The 23,987-nt window shown below is 43.9% G+C and overlaps 1 protein-coding gene across 2 annotated transcripts in view; it reads right to left on the bottom strand.

Annotated features, from left to right (window-relative positions):
* ARL3 (ADP ribosylation factor like GTPase 3) overlaps positions 1–23,987 on the bottom strand; it is a 132,073-nt gene that overhangs the window by 18,878 nt on the left and 89,208 nt on the right. For both annotated transcript variants that reach the window (XM_030202828.1, XM_030202827.1), the window contains exons 4-5: positions 18,387–18,437; positions 15,632–15,817 (exon numbers count right to left, since the gene is read on the bottom strand). In XM_030202828.1, the coding sequence (XP_030058688.1) occupies positions 15,632–15,817; positions 18,387–18,437 (237 nt within the window). The remainder of the gene's footprint in view (positions 1–15,631; positions 15,818–18,386; positions 18,438–23,987) is intronic.

Here is a 23,987-nt window from a genome sequence, read left to right as displayed (position 1 = left end):
TGTAACATTTGTATCCCACATTTTCCCACCCATTAGCAGGCTCAATGTGGCTTACATTATACCGTAAAGGCGATCGCCAAGACCGGTAGATGTTAAACAAATAAAATTTAAAATAAGAGTCAGGTAAAGTTAGCGTAAACAGGTACAAAAAGGGACAAGGAAATAAAGGAATATATAATGTCCAATGCGATGTAAGGTATTGATGCATTGCACAGTTGAGGCATTTAAGTAGGGCCAGTAGGATAGGCCTTGCAAAACAGATAAGTCTTTAATGATCGCCTGAAGTTTTGATGGTCATGAATCGTTTTCACACCCTTTGGCAGTGCATTCCACATTTGTGTACTTAAGTAAGAAAAATTTGATGCATATGTTGATTGGCATCCAATGCAGCTTGGATAGTGGAGGTTCAAATAGGTACGTGATGCTCTGGTTCTGTTTCTGGTAGGAAGATCTATCAAGTCAATCACATATCCTGGGGCATCACCGTAGACAATCTTGTGGACCAAAGAGCAGATTTTGAAGGTAATGCGATCCTTGATTGGGAGCCAGTGCAATTTTAATCGGAGAGGTTTAGCGCTATCGAATCGTGTTTTATCGAATATCAGCCTGGCATGGATCCCCTTTATTCCATAACAATGCGAATAAATTCAAGGAATGCCCCTGATCCACCCATAACCCTTCTATGGCTGTGCCCCCTTTTTGGACCCACACCTAAATTTAAATTCATAATTTGTAATTAAATCCAATTAGCACCAATAATTGCTTGCTATGATCTCAATTAGTGCTAATTGGCTGGTTATTCAATTAAATTGTGCATGAAAATTGGGCATATGCTCAAATTCACATGTGCAATTTTTGGTGCCTTATATAGAATTTGGGAGATAATGTGCAGCAGACAATGCTTCGCCTGGCAAAATTATAAGCCAAGTGAAAATGGGAGACATCATGTTTACATCAGTGAGAGAAGTAATGAGGATTTTGCAAACTCATTTTCCTGATGACTCACCAATACAGGAGAGGCAAGGAATACAAACTAAAGAAAAAAGCGGAAGGCAGAAGCCCAGGGCAAAAACATCAGACAGTGCAGGAAATCATCACAACAGGGAACATTGTTGAGGCAAAAACTTTGTCTTAAAGGAGATGATATGAAAGGCAAGTAGGGGTCCTCCAGGAACACTTTGTTTTAAACAGTGCCGGTGTAAAAAAAAAAGAAATGGATGTATTGCCAAACCAGATGAGAGATCCGAATAAGGAGTGGGTCTGGATTCCATACGCAGCAGGCCCAAACAGAGATGAAGGAGATGGTTCCACTTTCATAGGCAAAGGAGGAGGCTGGAGAACTGAAAAGGATCATCCTGCTCTTCTAAACCTGGGAAAAGAATGGTGTGGTTTGCTGAAAATGAGGTTGTTGTTTGTCCATGCTGAGCAACTGGGGGATCCAGGTGGAAAGGGAGTGGGAGACTCGGGAAAACCTGGGAAAGTGATATGGTACGATACAGCATGCAGACATAAAAGAGGAGGCACATTTTGAAAACAATGTCCAAGTCAGAATAGAGATGTCCAGCTCATAATGCTCAAAATGGACATCCATCTCAATACATCAGGATTTCCTGTTCAAAAATATATGAGACAGATGTCCATGTGTTGAGGATGCCCAGCATGAACAGCCATTTTACAAACTGGAACATCCAACATATGAACAGCAAAAAAGGCAGGGATAAGAACGTCTGTCTAGCAGCATTCTTAGAAGAATGACCACACAGATATCACTGCAGAGCAGAGGGGCAACCTAGTGGTTAGCGCAGTGGAGTTTAAACAGAGCAGAGAGGTAAAAATCTTTTACTGAACATGAACTTGTAGAAAGCAGTGCTGAAGGATTTGCAGAGTGGAGTAGTGGCCTAGTGGTTAGGGTGGTGGACTTTGGTCCTGAGGACCTGAGTTCGATTCCTGGCACAGGCAGCTCCTTGTGACTCTGGGCAAGTCACTTAACCCTCCATTGCCCCATGTAAGCCGCATTGAGCCTGCCATGAGTGGGAAAGTGCGGGGTACAAATGTAACAAAAATAAAATAGATACTATTTGAGATTCTACATGGAATGTTGCTACTATTGAGATTCTGTTGCTACTATTGGAGATTCTACATGGAATGTTGCTATTCCACTAGCAACATTCCATGTAGAAGGCTGCGCAGGCTTCTGTTTCTGTGAGTCTGACGTCCTGCACGTACGTGCAGGACGTCAGACTCACAGAAGCAGAAGCCTGCGCGGCCACATTGGTGATCTGCAAGGGCCGACTTCTACATGGAATGTTGCTAGTGCAATAGCAACATTCCATGTAGAATCTCAAATAGTAGCAACAGTGGAGGAGTGGCCTAGTGGTTAGGGTGGTGGACTTTGGTCCTGAGGAACTGAGTTCGATTCCTGGCACAGGCAGCTCCTTGTGACTCTGGGCAAGTCACTTAACCCTCCATTGCCCCATGTAAGCCGCATTGAGCCTGCCATGAGTGGGAAAGCGCGGGGTACAAATGTAACAAAAATAAAAAAAAATAAAAAATCTAAATGTGTTTGATGTCTCTGTATTTAATGAATGTTCTGTATGTCTTGGTTGAAAATGCAAAGGAGCTATGACTGGAATGAGTCATGCACTGTCCCATGCCATATCGGACCCTGGAGAAATATCATTAACAGATTTTGTACTGTAACATAACATTGTCTTGTGAACTGCCCTTAACATTCAGAGGATTAAATCCCTGGCCATCTAAGGATCCCCATAGGCACTGCAAGACCTCATTTGCATTTGCCTACGTACCTCTTATCCTGGTAACTGCCCACCCACAAACCGGGTTTTCTCACTTTCTTCAGGACAAGTATTCCTGGGGACACTGCTCAATCTCAAACACAGTGCTGACAACTAAAAAGCATATTAACCAAGATGCACAATAAATGCAAAATCTGCATACACAAATTGGGGAGAAAGAAAATATCAGGTTAATATTCAGCCAGTGACATTTTTTTTAAAATGCTGACTGCTGCCAGCTAACTGCCGGGCCATGTCTAGGCCGTATCAGTGGTGACTCACTAGAAGTTACGTGGGTATGGCCAATATTCAGTGCCGTACCTACATTGCTAACCAGGCAAAGTTAGGACTGCTATTTAAATAGTACTACTTGGCCAGTTAGCTATGCAGGCACCAGCACTGAATACTGCCCATTGCCTGCATAACTTCCAGGATTGCTCTGGCTCCTTCTGGACAGTGCTGTGGCAGTCAGAGGGGATATATTCAGTGGTTTTGCCTGGTTGTGTTGCTGAATATCCTCTCCTGAGGCAAGGATCCTCTCCTGCCCAGTTAAAATCCTTTTGAATATTGGGCCCTATATTTTCCAGTTAACACTAATACACATAACACTGACTTGCTTGCAACCAAAATATTCTTGTTTTCCCCAGCAGGGATGGAGTTAATTCTGTTGCACTCAAAGCCAGCATTTTGGGGATGTAATAGCTAAACTCTGCTGGGAGACAAGGTGCTGCTTTTCTCACGGTCTCTTTCCTGTCACAAAAAGAGATTTACAGCAGGCAGCCCTTGCTCTCAGCTCACAGCTGTAACCATGGCTTTCAAACAGTATCTATCCCGTTAGGAGTCTGATGTACAAAGCTGTGAATTTTATGTTACAGAGATCTACCCCATGATCAGAGAGGTGCACAATGGCCTGAAAACACCAACATTTTGGTTTTTGCCTGCTTGAATGTGCATTTCACGTTTTGTGAAAAACTTTGCAAATTTGCAGTCTTGAACATAAACTTTTATGCATAATCCATTGTATGTGCTTGTGAGGAAGCAGAGGTTCACAAGCAAATTCTCTATTCAGTTCATTTGCAAGGAAGAAAAATTCTACCTGCCATCCTTTAAAAGAGCTGCACCTCTGTTAGCCCAACTACAGACCTCCACATGGGTTGAAATCACCAGGGCGAAGAGCCCTCGCCTCTCAAGGGCCAAATTACAAGCCAGAAGGGTTCTGGATCCTCCATCTCTACAGGTCCCTATTTGAGAAGACTTCAACCCCTGGGAAGTACCAGGGAGGCACCTGATAATAAGTACACCAAATCCTCATACCAAGGCATCCAGAAAGGGGTGCTGGGTCACTCTGCACAATACCCTCCCAATAAATGACACAGAGTGGTTCCTGCAGTCTCTCTTCGGTGACTGAAGAACCAAGGTGCCTTGGTGTTGTGGCTCAAGGCCATCAGATCAAATACTGGCCTCCCTTCTCCCAATCCACTATCAGTTGGAGGGCCACCAGGCTTAACTTCCACTCTCCCAGATCCAGGGTGGTCTGGCTGAGGAAGTCTGCTTGGACATTGTCCTGGTCTGCAGTGTGAACCATCGACAGAGCAAGAAGATGGTTTTCCACCTATCGGCACAGAACTGTTTCCTCCTGCACTATGGCCTGGATCCTCATGCCCCCCCCCCTCTTGTTGACACACGCCACTTCCATAGTGTTGTGCAAGATCACCTGCTCTTCTCTGCCTTTCAAGATGGGGAGAAATTCCAAAAATACAAAACTGATAGCCCTCTGTTCAAGGTGACTGATCAACCAAGTTACCTCCTGACCAGACCAAAGGACTTGAGCTATCCAAGTGCCACACTGAGCCCCCCCCCCCCCCAACCTTGAGGATGGCATTTGAGTTACCACACTCCACACTGGTGGCTCCAAAGGAACCCCTGTAAAACAGATGGGCCCTGTAAATCTTCCAAGAGAGGCTCCCCCAAACCTCCTTCAGGAGGGACAGCTGGCCTTCAAATCCTGAGACCTTGGGGACCAGCACAATAGTAAAGCCCTCTGAAGGAGTTGCATATGCTTGCATGCCCAGGGGAACACCTCCAAGATCACCACCACTGAACTGGGGACCTGAAGGTAGTCCCACACCTGTGGGGCCTGCATTCATACAGGCTCCAGAGCTGGGAATGGAGCTTCTGCATCTGCTCCTTGTGAGGAAAATCATCTTCTGGGCCATGTTGAATAGAACCCCTAGATATTCCAATGCCAAGAGGGAACCAAATGGCTCTTGGTCCGGTTCACCAGCTCTCCAGAAGCTGGATCACCTGGAAAGTTGCTACTCTGGATTTTTCTTTCAAATTGACCCTGATTGACCAATTGTCGAGATACAGGTGCATCTGGATGCCTTGGCAGCTGTCAGGTTCTCAGGTTCAGAGCCCGCGGGGCTGGGCTCTGGAGCAAACGTGAGCCCTTGGGCTGCTGACGAGGAGCGACAGCAGCAGGCAAAACCCACCAACCAACACTGGGTAAGCACACCGGCTGGAACTGCAGGCACTGCCCAGCGAACCGGAACACATGGACTGGAATCCCCCGGACTGGAGGACACAGGACTGGAACACTGGACTGCAATCCCCCGGACTGGAACACACACCGGACCGGAACACACTGGACTGGAGCACACCAGACTGGAACACACACCGGACCGGAACACACTGGACTGGAGCACAATGGACTGGTCCCCCGGACTGGAACACGGGACTGGAGCACACTGAACTGGTCCACACAGCTTCACCTGCACTTAGCTACTAAGCCCCCCAGGAGTTGAGCTCATGGGTTCGAGTAGCCGGCAGGACTTACTGGACGACACAGGGACCAGGACTAGAACAAGCTGTAACTGAAGTGCACCTAACTCCTAAATTGACCAAAAGTGTTCCTAAGCCCAGCACCAACAGAAAAGCTCCTAAGCCCTCCACTAACAGCAGTGCTCCTAACAGAAACTAACAGGGGTGCCCCTACGCCCTACACTAACAGAAGTGCAGGGAAACCACAAGGGAAAAGGAAGGGAAGACAAATGCCAGACCTAACACTGGTACTTCCTAAGCACCAAGCTGCAGCAGCTAAACATGGGTTCTCACCCTGGCGCTTCCTAAGCACCCAGCTACAGCAGCTAACCACAGGTCATGAGGAAAAGCGGGGCAAGCACAAGGAAACAAGCAGGAAAGCCAAATACCCCAACAACAAAAGGTGCTTCCTAAACACTTACTAACAAGGGTGCTCCCAGCACCAAACTCCAGCACTGCACTAACAGCAGTGCTACACACCGTAGCAAAAGGGAAAGCAGAGGAGCCAAAGGGAAAGACAGGGAAGTCAAACACACACATCACAAGTGCACACTGACTGCACTAAACTAACCTGGACCTAAAGCAAGTAGCCAGAAGCAAACGTTGCGAGGCTCTGAAGGAAAGAACCCACTTCCTTATCAAGGCCCTCCCAGATGATGTCACTCTCCCTAGAGCCAGGCAAAACACATTCAAACCCCGAGAGGCCCAACCCACATCAATGCAGCACCGAGAAGCTCTTGAAGCCAATACACCCAGGGAGAGGTAGAGCAACTCAGACCACACCCACAGCTGTAGTGAAGTGAGACAATTAACCCCATGCTGCTGGAAGCTGCCAGCACCGAGAGACAGAGCCAGCTCAGAAAGGAAAGAGAAAAGAAACAGAAGCCAGCTAAGAAGCTGACTCCCAGGAAAGAGGTAAGTTTGAGAGGGGTTCAGACCCCAATCATAACAGCAGCACAGCTATCACTTTTGAAAAGGTGTGAGGGGCTATTACCAGATCAAATGGCAGAACTGAAAATTCTTCCTTAGGACACAGAAGTGCAAGCAGTGCTTATGAGTTGCATGAATCAGAATATAAAGGTAGAGGTCTCTGTCAGATCCAGGAAGGTAAGAAACTTGCCAGCCAAAAAGAGGCGATGACTGAACATAACATCTCCACCTGGAACCTTGGCACGTGAAGTGCCATGTTGATGCCTTTAAAGGTCCAGAATGGGTCTGATGGAACTCTTTCCTTTGGCACCAGAAAACAGATGGAGTAGTGCCCTCTGCCCTGCTCTGTAGGTGGAATAGCCTCCACAGTCCCCAGCTGAAGCAGATGACGTTTTGTGGATAAGTTGCAAGGTGAGATCATGAAAGCCTCTGAAACAGGTCACACCAGATCTAGGAAGCAGCCCTGACTCATCACCTCCAACATCTACTGGCCTGAGGTGATGCAGGCCCACTCATTATAAAAAGGGACAGTCTTCAGGCCACATGAACCAACGAGGGGCCCAATCCATACTCACCATGGTCCTTTGGTGATGCTGGTCACCCCAGTGGAACCTTGGTCATCAGGTCTTTTCAAGCTTCTAAAGTGCCCTTCCTTGGCCTGTCTACCTGACCCAGATGGGGCAAACTTGTTCAGCCAGAAGTGGCCTTGCCCAGGCGCAACCAGCCAGATGCCTTTTTGCATCTCTGGGAGATATAGCAGGTGAGACTCCCTCAAGTCTGTCTAACTTTTCCAGTGACAGCATGCTCAAAAGCACCTTGAAGGAAGCATCCACTGACCAGTAGCGGAGCCACAGCCATTTCATGATGACGACTGAGGCAACTGAGTGAGAAGAAATATGAACCAAGTCATATAAAACATTCAACAGGATGGCTGACCAAATACACCATTTCTGGGGAATCACGGAGCTGCTGAAGCCAAAGCAGCATCTTGATCTATATAGCCACCACTGATGGCACTTTACACTTCTGCCGATATCGAGGAGGAAACGTGCTTGAGGAGATATCTCACCTTCCTCTTGTGTGTCTCCTAAAGTCCTTCCACAGAGACTGCTGTCTTCTTGGTCATGGCTGTGACTAGTGTCCCCACCTTGGGAATCCGCCAATATCTTCAAGCAACAGGAGGTAGAGCCTCTTGAGGTCCACCTGTAAAGCCCCAGCCGCATGAGTGTTCACCTTGGGAATCCGCCAATATCTTCAAGCAACAGGAGGTAGAGCCTCTTGAGGTCCACCTGTAAAGCCCCATCCGGAGACTTCCGCTTCACCAGCATGAAGTGCATGAGCATCTTGTGGAGGGGAAAAGTCTTGGGGGACCCTGCTAGGCCCTTCAGGAGAGGATCCCTTTGGTCTGTCTCTGATGCAAAGATGGTGGCTTTGCGGTTCTCTTGCATGACAGCAGAACTAAGGCTAGGAAACTCTTCCATCCTAAAGAGCCAAATGACCCAACAGTGCACCTCCTCCTCTACCTGGGGAGGTCCCAGGTCCAATCCTGCACCCGACAGAGTACTCAACTGCGAAGGATGTGACTAGGCAGTCCAAGACCACGAGGGATCCCACCCTTGTGCTCTGCATGGCCTATATCCACTCTGAGCTGCTACATCCCATGAGGCATGGTCCCTAAGGGCTCTTAACCCCTGGAGTACTGCCCAGAGGCCCATGAGTGGCATTGTACCACATGAGGACCTCCCTGACGAGAAGCACTCCTAAGCAACCCCTGACGTGGCTCCAGTGGAGGTAGCCCTCCTTTCACAAGGTCCTTGTGTAGCATTAGTGAGGAAGCTCAGAGAAAAGTGAATGCTGTTCCTTCCGCAAGAGGTTGTGAAGACAAAATGGTGATGGAATTCAAGAATTCATGAGAGAAACAGAGGAACACTATATAGAAAAGGATGGAATCCAATTAAAGCAAAGCGTAAATGACCTCATAACTGGAGTGAGGTTTGATGGCAGCGCGGGGCAGACTTCTAAGGTCTGGGCCCCATAAATGGCAATGACAGACCACCATCACTGCTGGAGTGGGCTTTGACAGCAACTCCAGCAGTTGGGAAGTAGGACCGATGCCAGGCAGACTTCAACAGAGAGAGATAGAGATAAAGTATATCAGTATTTAATCATGAAGAAGTGGAACTGTGCAGACTGCCTGATTCAAGTCTGGCTACCTTGATGGGCAGACTGGATGGACAATGCAGGTCTTTATCTGGAATTAGTTGATGGATATAAAACAGAGGGTAGGGTTAAATGGCCAATTCTCTAAGCGGAGGAGAATGAATTGTGGAGTGTCCCAAGGATCTGTACTGGGACTGGTGCTATTTAGCATATTTATTAATGATCTGGAAATGGAAATGATGAGTGAGGTGGGCCCATTTGGGTCATATGTTTTGGACATGCCTATCTGCACATACTTTTTGGACTCAACTCAATGACCATGTGTTCTATTGTTGGACAGTCCACTGGTGCCCATCTGTGAGACAACTTTTCGATGCGTTTGGGGATCGAGGGGAATCCTCCTCTGGTCCAAAAGCTTTTCTGAGATGTTCTCTGCTGATGGCAATATCCCCCCCCCCCCCATCTATTATGCAATTCTGGCTAAGTGCAAAGAGGACTACTGTGGCACACTGGTGCTCGGCCATGATTTTACTTTGTTCTTTGAAAAGTAAGGCCATTTAGGACTTGTCCTCGGTGAGAGAAGTCCTCTTTTGTCAGACTTGGGCACCATTCTGGGACACTCTTATTCCATTAGAACACAGTTGAATATTAAATGCATGATGGATATTGAGGTTTGGAAGGGGAGGAGGGTCTGGAGAGGTGAGGGTTGCTTGTTCACTTATATCTGTAAAATTTTGGCGTCAGGAGTTTATTCAGTCATACCTATGCTGGCTGTTAGTGTTCTACTCTTATGATCATTGGATGATACTTGTGCTGTCAATAAACAAGAATTTAAAAAAACAAAACAAAAAAAACTTAAACTTAGGTTGAAAATGTATTAAAGAGTGGGGAACAGACTTATGAGCCCACTCAAAAGAGACAAACATGTGATTCCAGTGATTCAGATCTAACCTTCTGAGATCCATTATCAAAGGAGGTAAACCTTTTAATAAAAGTCCAACTGAGCCCGAAATGTCTTATCCTTAATAAGAGAAGTGATGGATCCACCAGTCTGAGTGCTGAAGAAAAGTCAAGTTGCATCAAAAACTGTTTTGATACCATAGCAGTATCTTAATCGTTACTGAGCTGGATCCAAAGAGCAATTAGCCTCAAGAAAATGCAGGGACTAGTTAGTAACTACAAAGTTAATCAATTTAGTTAAGAATTAGCAACAGGTCTATAACTTTCACACTAGGGATCAGATGTATTCTTTTCAATACTGGAGTAATCAGAGCAGCTTTAAGACACTGCAGAAAGTAGCCTTTAGACAGTGAAAGATTTGCACAGTTCGTAATCCAAACAATAAATACATCATCTACCTCCCCCTAGAGCAGCTGCAGGGCAAGTTTTCTGAGCAGCCTGAATGCCAGGTTATACTAAATACATATTAGGCTCACTGTTTAATATACCCTACATAACTAGAGTGACCAAATTTGAGTCCGAGGTGTACTGGAGTCAGGGGGTTAGAGGAATGCTTAACTGTTAAAAGTCTTCTGGTGAAAATATAAGGCTAAGTGCTTACAATGAGGCCTCTTTGCATTCTGTACATGTGTGTCTTTGTGCCTATGCATACAGAAGGACAGAGCGATGTAACCTTCCCCTTAAGAAAATTATTAGTCAAAATAAAACATTTTTGCTAATAGTTTGCACCCTTAGCAATTTATTATATTCTTCATTTTATACTTAACTCCCTTCCAAATTTTGAAGGTACTTACCTGTAGCTGGTATTCTCTGAGGACAGCAAATCAATTATTCTCACATGTGGGTGACATCATCCGACAGTGCCTGGTGTGGACGCTGATTTGCTAGAAAAGTAGAAAGTTCTAGCAGCATCTCACTGCGTATACACTGGTGCCTTCCCACCCAACGCTCAAGCATGAGTCCTCCAGTCAGATGAAAAAGCATAAAGTTCATAACTGGAAGGGTATGTGAGATTAATAGGCCTGCTGTCCTTGGAGAAAACCAACTACAAGTAAGTACCTTCGCTTTTCTTCGACAAGTAGGCCTTGTTATTATCACATGTGGGAATCCCTGGCTACCAGGCTCACTGAAAACAAGAAAGCTAGAATAAACAAATCTCAATAAGTCAAGATTGAAATGTCAATCAACCTGAAACTATATACATACTAGCTGTGGAGGTGCAGCCTGAAACAGAATAAAACAGGGCCAAGGAGGGTGGGGTTGGTTTCTAGACACCAAACAAATTCTGCAGAACTGCCTGTCTGAACCGACTGTTGTGTTGGGTGTCCTGATCCAAACAATAGAGGGAAGTGAATGTGTGGACTGAAGACCAACAAGTGGCAGCCTTGCAAATCTCCTCTATGGGGGCTGATATCAGTGGGCTACCGACACAGCCATGGCTCTGACATTATGAGCATTGACATGGCCCTCAAGAGTCAGCCCAGCTTGGGCATAAGCAAAGGAGATGCAGTCTGCTATCCAATTTGAAAGTGTGTGTTTGCCGATGACCACCACCAACCTATTGGGATCAAAAGAAAGGAAAAGCTGGGTGAACTGTCTATGGGGTTTAGTCCACTCCAGCTAGATGGCTAAGGTTCACTTGCAGTCTAAGGTTTGCAGTATACTTTCACCAGGATGGGCATGAGGCCTCAGGAAAAATGCTGGCAGAACAATTGACTGGTTAAGATGGAACTCTGACACCTTAGGGTGCATGCAGAGGACTACTCTGTTGTGATGAAATTTAGTATATGGATGAGCTACAAGGGGCTTGGAGCTCACTGACTCTGTGAGCTGACTGCCACCAGAAATACAACTTTCCAGGTCAAAAACTTCAGGTGGCAGGTATCCAGAGACGCAAAAGGAGCTTTCATCACCTGGATGAGGACCATGTTGATCCAATGACAATACAGGAGGTTTGGTAGGGAGCTTCGACAACATCAAACCTCTCATGAAGTGAACGACTAAAGGCTGTACAGAGATGGATTTGCCCCTTACAAGGTGATAAGCGCAAATTGCAATGAGATGAATCCTTACAGAGTTGGTTTTTAAACCAGACACAGAGAGGTGGAGGAGGTACTCAAGCAGTTTTTGTATAGGACAAGAGAAGGGATTCTGTTCCATTTAAAAGAGTAACACCTCTTAGAGGAATCTTTCCTGGAAGCCAACAAGATACTGGAGACACCTTCAGGCAATCCAAGGTGTTTGAATTCTACGCTCTCAACATCCAAGCCACAAGAGACAGAGATTGGAGGTTGGGGCTGCAGAAGGGATGAGTGATAAGGGTTGAAAAAAAAATTCAATCTCCATGGCTCTTTAGAGGATAACTCCAGAAGAAGAGGGAACCAGATCTGCTGCAGCCAGTAAGGAGCTATCAGAATCATGGTTCTCTGGTCTTGCCTGAGTTTCAGCAAAGTCTTTTCTAAGAGAGGTATGGGAGGATGTGCGTACAGGAGACCATGTCCCCATTGCAGAAGGAAGGCATCTGCCGTGCAATCCCAGCCTGGAGCAGAAACGAGGGACTTACTGTTGAGGAAAGTGGTGAAAAAGATCCACCAAGGGAGTACCCCACTCTCAGAAGATCATCCGGAATATGCTCATGTTGAGAGACCACTCGAGCAGCTGCAATATCCTGCTCAGTCTGTCTGCCAGGAAGTTGTTCTTGCTGGGCAGGTAAGTGGCACAGGGGTCCATACCATGAAAAGGAGCTCACTGCCAAATGTCCACCACTTCCTGATACAAGGAGTAGGATCCCGTACCCACTTGTTTGTTGATACAGAACATTGTAGCCTGGTTATCTGTTTGAATGAGTACAATTTGATTCTGGAGTCGATCTCTGAAAGCCTTTAGAGCATTCCAAATGGCCCTTAGCTCAAGGAGACTGATGTGGAACTGAGTCTCCTGAGCGGACCACTAATTCTGAGTATGAAGCCCATCTCCATGAGCTCCCCAACCCAGTTTGGATAAATCAGTGGTCAACACCTTTTGAGGCAGTGATATCTGGAATGGTAGTCCTAGGGTTAAATTGCACTGAATTGTCCACCAGAGAAGAGCATGAGCCAGCTCCGGTGGAATACGAATGGCATCCTTTAGGTTTTCCGGTGCCCGAGACCACTGGGAAGCTAGGGTCCATTGGGCTGCTCTCAAATGGAGCCATGCCATGGGCATGACATGCACTGTGGAGGCCATGTGGCCCATCAATCTCAACATTTGCTGAGAAGATACCTGCTGGTTGGTGCGGACCTGCAAGGTATGCATTGGTATCCACTTTCGCTTGAGGGAGGAAGGCCAAAGCCTGCACTGTATCTAGCAGAGCTCCTATGTACTCCAACTGACGAACTGGCCGTAGATTGGACTTGGGGTAATTGATTACAAATCCCAGAAGCTCCAACAAACAACAGACAAGGTTTACAAAGCCATAAACAAAATATCAAATATAGAACACTGATGGCCAGTTGCAATCTAACATACTTCATCAATGGACAGAAACTCTCAAAGAGGAGAGTTTTCAGATTTTTACAAAATACCAAGTAATCAGGTCGACCCTTGATTGCCATTGGCAGTGAATTCCACCACTTAGCACCCTGGTATCTAAAGTCAGCAGAGTGAACTGACTTATAATGCAATCTCTTGCAATCTAGAAGATGAAGTCTAAGGTACTACTACTACTACAAATCATTTCTACAGCGCTACCAGTTGTATGCAGCGCTTCACAATTGAACATGAAGAAAAGACATTCTCTGCCCAAAAGAGCTTACAATCTAAATCAGGACAGACAGATAAGACAAATAAGGGAAAAGGTAGGACAGACGGATAGGACACATAGGGAAAAGGGGATTATTGAAGAGAGGAAGACAAGATAAAGGTTACAAGCAAGTGACAAGTTAGGAATCAAAAGCAGCATCAAACAGGTAGGCCTTTAGCCCGGATTTGAAGGCGGCCAGGGACGGAGCTTGACGTAATGGCTCAGGAAGTCTATTCCAGGCATAAGGTGCGGCAAGATAAAAGGAACGGAGTCTGGAGTTAGCGATGGAGGAGAAGGGTGCAATTAGAAGAGATTTGCCTAGTGAATAGAGTTGGGAGAGATGAGGGTGGAGAGGTAATGTGGGGTTGCATAGTGAATGCACTTATAGGTCAATAAGAGGAGCTTGAATTGTATACGGAAACAGATAGGGAGCCAGTAAAGTGACTTCAGAAGAGGGCTGATATGGGCATAGCGACTTTGGCGAAATATTAATCGTGCAGCAGAATTTTGAACAGATTGATGGCTGAGTGGAAGACCTGTGAGAAGCAAGTTGCAGTAGTCTAAGCGAGGGATGATGAGAGTGTGGTTGAGGGTTCTGGTAGCGTGCTCATAAAGGAAAGGGGGAATTTTGGCGATATTATAGAGGAAGAAACGACAGGTTTTAGCAATCTGTTGAATATGTGCAGAGAAGGAGAGGGAGGAGTCGAAGATGACCCCAAGGTTACGAGCAGATGAGACAGGAAGAATGAGCGTGTTGTCGACAGAAATAGAGAGTGGGGGAAGGAGAAAGGTTGGTTTAGGTGGGAAGATAAGGAGCTCAGTTTTGGACATATTGAGCTTCAGCTGGCGGTCAGACATCCAGGCAGCAATGTCAGACAGGCAGGCAGATATCTTGGCCTGGATTTCAGCCGAGATTTCTGGTGTGGAGAGGTAGATCTGGGAGTCGTCAGCGTAAAGGTGATATTGAAAACCGTGGGATGAGATTAGAGCACCAAGGGAGGAAGTACAGATGGAGAAAAGGAGAGGTCCTAGGATGGATCCTTGAGGTACACCCACTGAGAGCAGGATAGAGGAAGAGGAGGATCCACCAGAGTATACACTAAAAGTACACTGAGAGAGATAAGAAGAAAACCAGGAAAGAGCAGAGTTCTGAAATCCAAGTGAGGACAGCGTGCCAAGGAGTAGGCTGTGATCAACAGTGTCAAAAGCAGCAGAAAGATTGAGAAGGATGAGGATAGAATAGAGCCCTTTGGATTTAGCCAGGAATAGATCATTGGAGACTTTAGCAAGTGCTGTTTCAGTTGAATGAAGGGGGCGAAAGCCAGATTGGAGTGGATCAAGAATAGGTTGAGAAGAAAGAAAGTCGAGGCAGCGATGGTGGACAGCACGTTCTAGTATCTTGGATAAGAAAGGGAGGAGGGAGATGGGGCGATAGTTGGAAGGAGAGGTGGGATCCAGAGAAGATTTTTTGAGGATTGGGGTGACCATGGCATGTTTGAAGGCATCAGGGACAGTCGAAGTGGAAAGTGACAGATGATATGATAGATGAAAGGGGTGACAGCAGGAGAGATAGTGTTGAGTAGATGAGTGGGGATAGGGTCGGTGGAGCAGGTGGTTAGTTTTGAGGATGAAAGAAGAAGTAAAGTTTCTTCTTCAGTGATTTCGGAAAAGGAAGAAAAGGGGGCAATTAAAAAAAAAAAAAAAAAGAAGCATTTTGCAATTCTGAGCTGGTGTTTTAATTCCCTGAAAATTACAAGAACACAATACATAATTTAAGAAATCTACAACAAACTTAGGGCTAAACAGTAGGAAGTAAAGATCAGTTTTTAAAAGACCATACAAATTAGTTTGGGGGGGAGGGGGGGAAGATTAGGTCCAACACTGAGCCAACTAGTACTCTGATTAGCACAGGGTCCCATTCTAATGGAATGGCTGCTAATTTGAATTTTCTTCTTCTAATGCCCCTGAAGAAGACGGTTGAGAAGTCTTCGTCCTCCATTGGAATTCCTATACTACCTAACACAATATCTTACAATCTCAGTTAGGCAGAAGGTTCTCTCTGCATTTTGTTCCATTAAATTTTAAGGGGCTTTAACGTTAACTTCAGAACTGTTGGGCAGACTGGATGGACTGTACAGGTCTTTATCTGCCGTCATTCATTATGTTACTATGTTATGTATGTTACCTGAACTCCCTCTCCTGTGAGAGCTGAACATGACTGGATCTGCCAGACTCGATCCCGGATTGTATGCAGATTCAATCCCTCAGCAATCTCTGAGGCAGGTGCTGCTGTAAGCAGATCTTGCTTGTTAGCAAAGATCAGTACAGGGACTCCACTCAGTTTCTCTTCATCCAATAGTTCTGCTAGTTCCTGTACCATTAAATAAAAAGGCAGATAAAGATTGTGGTCTTTCACTAACCACCTTCACAACTATTTGTAAGAGTCAGAAATTAACAGTAATTTCAAGAGTTATATATACTGAATAAACCCCTGCTTCCTCTCTCTTGTTCAAGTCTGAATATGTCTGTAAATTAAAATAGAAAATGGACAAAGGATCAAGAAGGGAGCCAACAATCTTGATACCCAGATGCCTGTAGAGGCTGTTCTCAGCACAATCAAGCTCGCAGTAGGATGTGCAGTCTGTGGATTATATTGGATTGTGCTTCTGGTCAGGTCTCTGAAAATCCACTCACCACTGTGAGTGAATTTTCATGCTTGGTAAAGTGTTATCATCTTTGACCCTAATCAAGAGCCCAGCAGAAGAAGGCATCTTTAGATCTAATTGGGATCTCGTAAGACAGAGAGAGGGCTGAAGCTGGGGAGGGGAGAAGAGAGGACTGGGAGAGGGGAGAAAGAGAAGGCTGGCAACAGAGGTAAAAAAAAAAATTAATAATAATAAGAGAGAGGATTGCACCTACACTGTAACTGGGCTAGAGAATGGAAAAAGAACGAGAGGGATGCCTAGCCGTCATTCACTTGGATTGTGAACCCACTAGGGATAGAGAAAGTACCAGTACATAATATGTAAATCGCTTTGGTTGTACCACAGACAGGGAAGAAATCCAATCAGCTTGTACCCTTCTGCTGCCATCCAAAGTATTTTGAGTGAGAATATAAGACATGTAATACAGAATCAGACCAGTGTCCTATAGAGCCTAGCGTCTTGTTTCCAACAGAGGCCACCTGGGTAAGTACCTGCAGATCTTAGTACTACTACTACTACTTAGACTATCTTTTTCCCATTTCTCATTCCCAGATGTAGAAGGCAGCAATCTCTATGCCTGATTGGCTAATTATAAGTACCTTTCCTCTAGAAACGTCCAAACCATTTTAAAACCCCACTATAATATTAACTTAGGCCACATCCTGTGGCAACAAGTTCCACAATTCAATCGTACTTTCTTAAATTTATTTCAAATATGCTACCAGTAAATTTGATGGCGTGTTCCCTGATCTTATTACCATCTGAAAAATGCTAAAAAAAAACCTTTTCCCTCACGAGTTTATAAACCTCGGTCACATCTTATGTCAGTCTTTCAAGTTGAAAAGCCCTAGCCTTTAAGAGAGCTGTTTCATTCCTGTTACCATTTTTGTTGCCCTTCTCTGTACCTTTAACTAATTCTACTATGTTTTTTTTTTGGCTCAGTAGTTCCTCTTTCTCCTCATTTATTTCAACTCTGCTGGAACCAGTGCAGTGTTCTGGCATCATTATCCTCTAGTGACAACTTCCTGTGGACTTTTTTATCCTATGTTAATAGATCCACCTTCCTGGTGTGGTCACTGCAGCAATAGTCCTGAAGTCAGAGCTATGCACCAGGATTCCTTCTAGAACGCTGCATCATGGGCTCCAAATCTGTCCACCAGGTATCACCTTTAATGACTCCCACCTCCCATCAGGGGCTACAAATGATTCTTCTTTCTCTGCTAAGCCAGAGTGCAAAAGGCTCAAACCAGGAATTGAACCATGGGCCCTTTACATTGCTGCATGCAGTGATCTGGTCTTAGATGGGCAATCAAAACTGCACAACATAATCAACATCCAGTTGCACCATATATTGATACCGATGTATTATGATATTCTTACGTTTATTCTTCATCCCTTTCCAAATTATTCCTAACATTCTGTTCGTATTTTTGACAGCTGCTACACAGTGAGCTGAGGATTTCAATCTATTAGGTGTCATTATACTTTTCCTGGATGGTAACAACTAATATGGAACTTAGAATTGAATTCTAAAGTTAGGATTATTTTCCTTGAGGAGGCAATGTCTTCAAATGGGTTAATTTTGGGTATACCATGACAGTAATGAACCTCAATTCTAAGCCAGGGTATATGAAGTACGATCTCAGTCTCTAAATTTGGGCATCATTTGGTACTTATCCATATTAAATTTAACCTGCCATTTAGACGCTCAGTTCCCAGTCTGGCAAGGAAGAGGAAGGCATGACTATACGGTAAGTGCATGTTAACCCTGACGATTAAGTCCTTGAGAAATTTTAGAATCTTTGATTCCAGCAAGGTTGTAGAATATGAGTTTAAGAGTGAAGGAGTAGCCCTGTGGTTAGTGCAGTGGACTTTGATCCTGGGGAACTGAGTTCAATCCTCACTACAACTCCTTGTACCTGTATAAGTATATAAGTACCTGTATATAATACGTAAACTGCTTTGAATGTAGTTGCAAAAACCACAGAAAGGCGGTATATAAAAGTCCCTTTCCCTCTTGTACAACTTCAGACAAGCTTCAATTACATGCAAATCTAACTCGTGAATATTCATTTTGGATATCCTAAAAACCTGATGGGACTAGGTTGGGAATTGCTGCTCTAACTCAACTGAAAACATGATAATTGCCATAATCTAGCTTCACAAATAAAAAATGCAGATATTTACAAGGAAATTACAAAACAAGGATACAAAAACAGACAGAAAATCTCTCACCTGGCCGGTTTCTTCAAACCTTTTCCTGTCTGCACTATCAATCACATATATCTAGCAAAGAAGACAGAATAAGAATCTTCATTAGACAAGAACAGCTTAAATTTAGTAGTAATTTATTAATTTAAGAACAATCTCTCAAAGCAACGTACAATGTAAAACAGAGAATAAAATGCATCAATGCAACAATACATCAACAGTGCATCATTCAGAGAAAATACTGCTCAGACTCATAAAAATATCATAACGCTTGCTATTTTCATTCGCACGTCATCCTTTCTTCTAACTATACATGGTAGCATCCCTATTTTACCGCACCTTTGGAATGAAAATGTACATTCTTTCTATTATGTCTCCATCATCTGTTTTGCTAGACCTTAGTCTGTTCTCACTGTGTATCGCACTCATCAGTGAGGTGTGTGTGTGGAATTCTCATTAGCAGCAACACATTGTTTCATAACAAAGGTTGTAGCAAAATTAATAGAACTGGAAAAGAAAACATTTAAGTAATCATATTCCACAGGAATTAAAATACAAAGGAAAGTAAAACAGAGGACTGCAGTAATCTTACAGGAATCACTGTAGGGAGGGATGGATGAATTACACACCAACCCCTCTATGAAAGAAGGTGGCTGGATTATGGAAAGGAGGATAATTGGGAAAGATTATTTCTGTGTAACCGTACTATATCAAAAATAGTTTGAACTTTGTGTCTCACTCACTTGCTCTAATTAAGCAAAGTTTTAAACAACAAAGACCTCAAATCTCCCAACAGGGAATAATACACACTGCTGGATCCCCTTGACAGTTTTCTTCTTTTCTTCAACAACAGCACCTTGTTTCGTTGCTCTCCATGCTGCTTCAGGAAGAATCCAAAAATATCAATGGAATTCACATCACTGTCACTGGCTTAAAGATGGTCTTTAAGCCAGTGTGGTACATTCAGGCTCGGTTTGAGCTACATCAAGGGATATATGGGGTGGCTGTTCCAGCTAAGTGAACTTTTATTGCTGGCTATGCTCCTGTGTTTTTTTGTTATGTTCTTTTGATTTTTTACAATAGACACTGAATGCAGTAAGCTTACTTGCTTTGTTCAAGCTTTAAGTATAATTACGATTTATTGGCGATGTGTGGATTTACCAATACTAAAAATATGTTTTTTTGTGTGTGATCATTCACTTTGGTTTATGCACTTGAAAGAGGGTTTTTGTTTTAATCAGATTTTCTCTGATAATTGGGAGTTTTTAATGCTGATTCTTTTTTCCTCTTGCTTTCTTTTAAAAATTGACCAATGTTGATAATATCTTACTCCCATGTCTGATAGTGGTTTTTGCAATACTTTGTGTATTATTCCCTATTGGGAGATTTGAGGTCTTTGTTGTTTAAAACTTTGCTTAACTAGAGCAACAGAATGAGACACAAAGTTCAAACTATTTTTGGTTAAGCATTGTCAATTTCTATATGGTTTGTGGTCCCATAGGGCTAGGATAGGTTAACTGTACATATGCAATGATTGTTATGATTTTTGTCAATTTAAGCCCTCTTGAGTGTTGGTGAGAAGTGTGAAGTATGAATTAGAAAGAATAACTGGATATAGCAACATTACACAGACTACAAAGCAAGGCACGAGTGGGCAAAATATTACATTGGTTTTTATTAGTGATGTTCATTAAGTCGCCGTTAACATTTGCTATTAACGCAAACAAGTTAAAAGAAATTAAAATTATCATCATCATTAATGCTCACTGTCACAGCCTGTAGCCTGAAGAACATCTGTCCCATTCCCAGAGCTACCTCCTGAAGACCCCCCCCCCCCCACCAAAGAGCATCCACCTCTTCCTGAAGACTACAACCACCCCTTCAAGGCCCCCAAGGCCTACCTCAATGATCTCAATGATAGATTAGCATAGAGTCAACAGAAGACTAAAAAACACAGTCCAATATGTACATAAGTACATAAGCACCGCCATACTCTGAAAAGACCAAGGATCCATCAAGCCCAACAGGATGCTGGAACCCGGCAACACCCACCCCCCCCCAAAAGAATTAATAATGTTCCATGAACTTTTCCCTCAGGAATCTGTCCAAACCCCCTTTAAATTCCGTAAGGCCAGCTGCTGTCACTACATTCTCCGGCAACAAGTTCCAGAGTCTAACTACACGCTGAGTAAAGAAAAACTTTCTCCTATTTGTTTTAAATCTACCATATTCTAGCTTCATCTTGTGTCCCCTGGTTTTGTTGTTGTTTGAAAGTGTAAACAAACGCTTCACATCTGTCCGCTCTAATCCGCTCATTATCTTGTAGACTCCTATCATATCACCTCTCAACTGCCTTTTCTCCAAGCTGAAGAGCCCTAACCTTCTCAGCCTTTCCTCATAGGGAAGTCGTTCCATTCCCTTTATCATTTTTGTCACCCTTCTCTGCACCTTCTCTAATTCATTTATATCTTTTTTGAGATGTGGCGACTAGAATTGGACACAATATTCAAGGTGCGGTCGCACCATGGAGCGATACAGTGGCATTATAACATCCTCGTGTTTGTTTTCCATCCCTTTCCTAATAATACTCAACATTCTGTGCGCTTTCTTAGCAGAAGTTTTTAACGTCCTATCAACGATGACTCCCAGATCCCTTTCTAGGTCCGTGACTCAACGCGGAACCTTGCATGACACAGCTGTAATTTGGGTTCCTCTTACCCACATGCATCACTTTGCACTTGTCAACATTGAACTTCATCTGCCACTTGGACGCCTAATCCCCCCCCAGTCTCACGAGGTCCAAAACTGAGCTCCTTATCTTCCCACCTAAACCAACCTCTCCTCTTCCCCCATTCTCTATTTCTGTCGACAACACGCTCATTCTTCCTGTCTCATCTGCTCGTAACCTTGGGGTCATCTTTGACTCCTCCCTCTCCTTCTCTGCACATATTCAACACATTGCTAAAACCTGTTGTTTCTTCCTTTTTTTTTTTTTGTTACATTTGTATCCGCGCTTTCCCACTCATGGCAGGCTCAATGCGGCTTACACGGGGCAATGGAGGGTTAAGTAAATTGCCCGGAGTCACAAGGAGCTGCCTGTGCCTGAAGTGGGAATTGAACTCAGTTCCTCAGTTCCCCAGGACCAAAGTCCACCACCCTAACCACTAGGCCACTCCTCCACTCTGTCTGCTTGCCCCCTAGTCCTTGTATTTTTGAAAAGAGTAAACAAACAATTCAAGTCTACCATTTCCATTATCTCATTTCAGTCATCTCTTCTCCAAGCTGAAGAGCTCTAGCCTCTTTAACCTTTCCTCATAGGGAAGTAGTTCCATCCCCTTTATCATTTTCATCACCTTTCTCTGTACCTACGCTGGGAGGCCATTCCACAGATCCACCATCCTTTTCATGATGAAGTATCCCCTTTCACTTTCATCCTACGCTCCCTTATTCTACAGCTTCCTTTAAATTGAAAGGGACTCGCCTCCTGTGCATTTATCTCCCCTCTACCGCCTTTCTTCCAAAATATGTATACAGAGATCTTGAAGTCTATCCCAATACACTTTTTGACAAAAACCATTGAAAATTTTAGTATCTGCCCTCTGTATCTGTTTATATCTTTTGGAAGCTGTGATCTCCTGAATTCCATCCAGGACTCTATATGACTGCCTCTGTGTAAGTCTCTGGTGAGGTCCATCACTTCCTTTTTCTTGCTGGCTATTCCTCTCCCTATGCACTCAAGCACCCTTTTGGCTTTTGCTGTTGCATTTTCTACCTGTTTGGCTATCTTAAGACCATCATATACAAATCACCACCCCCCCAAGTCCCATTCTTCTTTCATATAGAGAAGTACTATACTGTACTGCCACCTCGGGCTTTTGCAGCCCAAAGGCATGACCTGCATTTTTCAGCATTAAATCTTAGCTGCTAAATTCTATAAATGTGTCAGTAGATCCCTCCTCATGCTATCCACACCATCATGAGTGTCTACTCTACTACAGAGTTTGGTATCATCCGCAAAGACAAACCTTACCAGACAGCTCTTCTGCAATATCTCTCACAAAAATGTTATAAAGAGCCTGACCCAGGACTGATCCCTGTGACACACCACCTGTAACACTCCAAGTGAACTCCATTTACCATTGTCCTCTATTGTCTTCCACTTAATCAGTTTCTAATCCAAACACTTTAGGGCCCCTACCAAAAACACTCAAGTTTATTTATCAGTCACCTATGCGAAAGTGTCTCAAAGGCTTTACTAAAATCTAAGTACACCACATCCAGTACTCTCCCTAGATCCAACTGTTTGGTAACGCAGTCGAAGAAATTTATCAGATTTGTCTAAGACCTACACCTAGTAAAACCGTGTTGCCTTGGGTCCTGCAATCTACTGGATTCCAGAAGCCTCACTATCCTCTGATTTAGAAGTATTTCCATTAATTTACTTACCATAGAGGTCAGACTAGTCTGCCTGTAGTTCCCAACTTCCTTCTTACTTCCACTTTTGTGAAGAAACGCATCTGCCCTTCTCTAGTCCTCCAGGACCAAATTCTAAAGAAGCACTGAAGAGGTCAGACAGCAGAGCTGCCAGAACTTCCCTAAGTTCCTTCAGTACCCTGGGATGTATCCAATCCAGCCCCATCACTTAGTCTACCTTTAGTTTAGTTAGTTCCTCATGAACACAGTCTTCTGAAAATTATTCAAAGACTACCACACATCCAATCCTATTAGTGTTTCTCTTCTGATGTTCTACTTCCGGCCCTTTATTTGTAAACACAAAACAGAAATTATTTGTTAACCCCTTTCGCTTTACCTTTATCAGCATCTACATATTGCTCCCCTTCACCCTTGAGCCTCACAATGACACTTTTGCATATCACTGACATATCTAAAAAAATGTCTGTCTCCCCACCCCCAATTTTGTTTTACCTTATTGACTATTTTTCTTCCATTAGCATCTTTGCTTTCCTGACTCATTACAAGCTTCTCTTAGATTTTCAAGGTATTGTTGCCTGCCTTCCTCTTTCTGTGATCTCTTGTGGTTTATGAAGGCTAACCTCTTTTTCCTTATTGTTTCAGCTGCTAGTTTTGTGAACCAACGTGGCCTTTTTTTCATCTTGAATTTATTTACTTTCCTAACAAAAATGTTTGTTGCCCTTAAAATAGCTCCTTCCAGTTTTGCTCACTGCTTTTCTACCTCCTCCAGATGTTCCCATCCAGCTAACAACGCCTTCAGATATTCCCCCAACTTAACAAATTATTTCTTTTGAAATATAGAATCTTTACTTTTGAATGAACCCTCTCTACATGTCTTAATATTAAACCACACCATCTGGTGATTACTGGATGTTAGATAATCATCCATCAGAAACATCTCTCCCCATTTATAAACCCCAGGCCCAGTATGGCGTCATCCCACATGAGTTCCACTATCATCTAGTGGAACAGTTCCCCTTGTAAAGAATCAAGGATCTCCCTACTACTAAATTATCCCAGTCAACATCCAGCATATTGACATCAACTATTAGTAGTACTTCCCCTTTCATAGCTATTTTGTGAATATCTTCAATTAAATCTCTGTCCACTTCTGCCTGTGAAAGGAGCCTGTAAATCACACCAATCTAAATA

Source organism: Microcaecilia unicolor, chromosome 5 (genome assembly GCF_901765095.1).
Source record: "Microcaecilia unicolor chromosome 5, aMicUni1.1, whole genome shotgun sequence".
NCBI classification, from domain to species: Eukaryota; Metazoa; Chordata; class Amphibia; order Gymnophiona; family Siphonopidae; genus Microcaecilia; species Microcaecilia unicolor.
The sequence above is the reverse complement of the archived record's forward strand: the minus strand, read 5'-3'. Positions and strand labels throughout refer to the sequence as shown.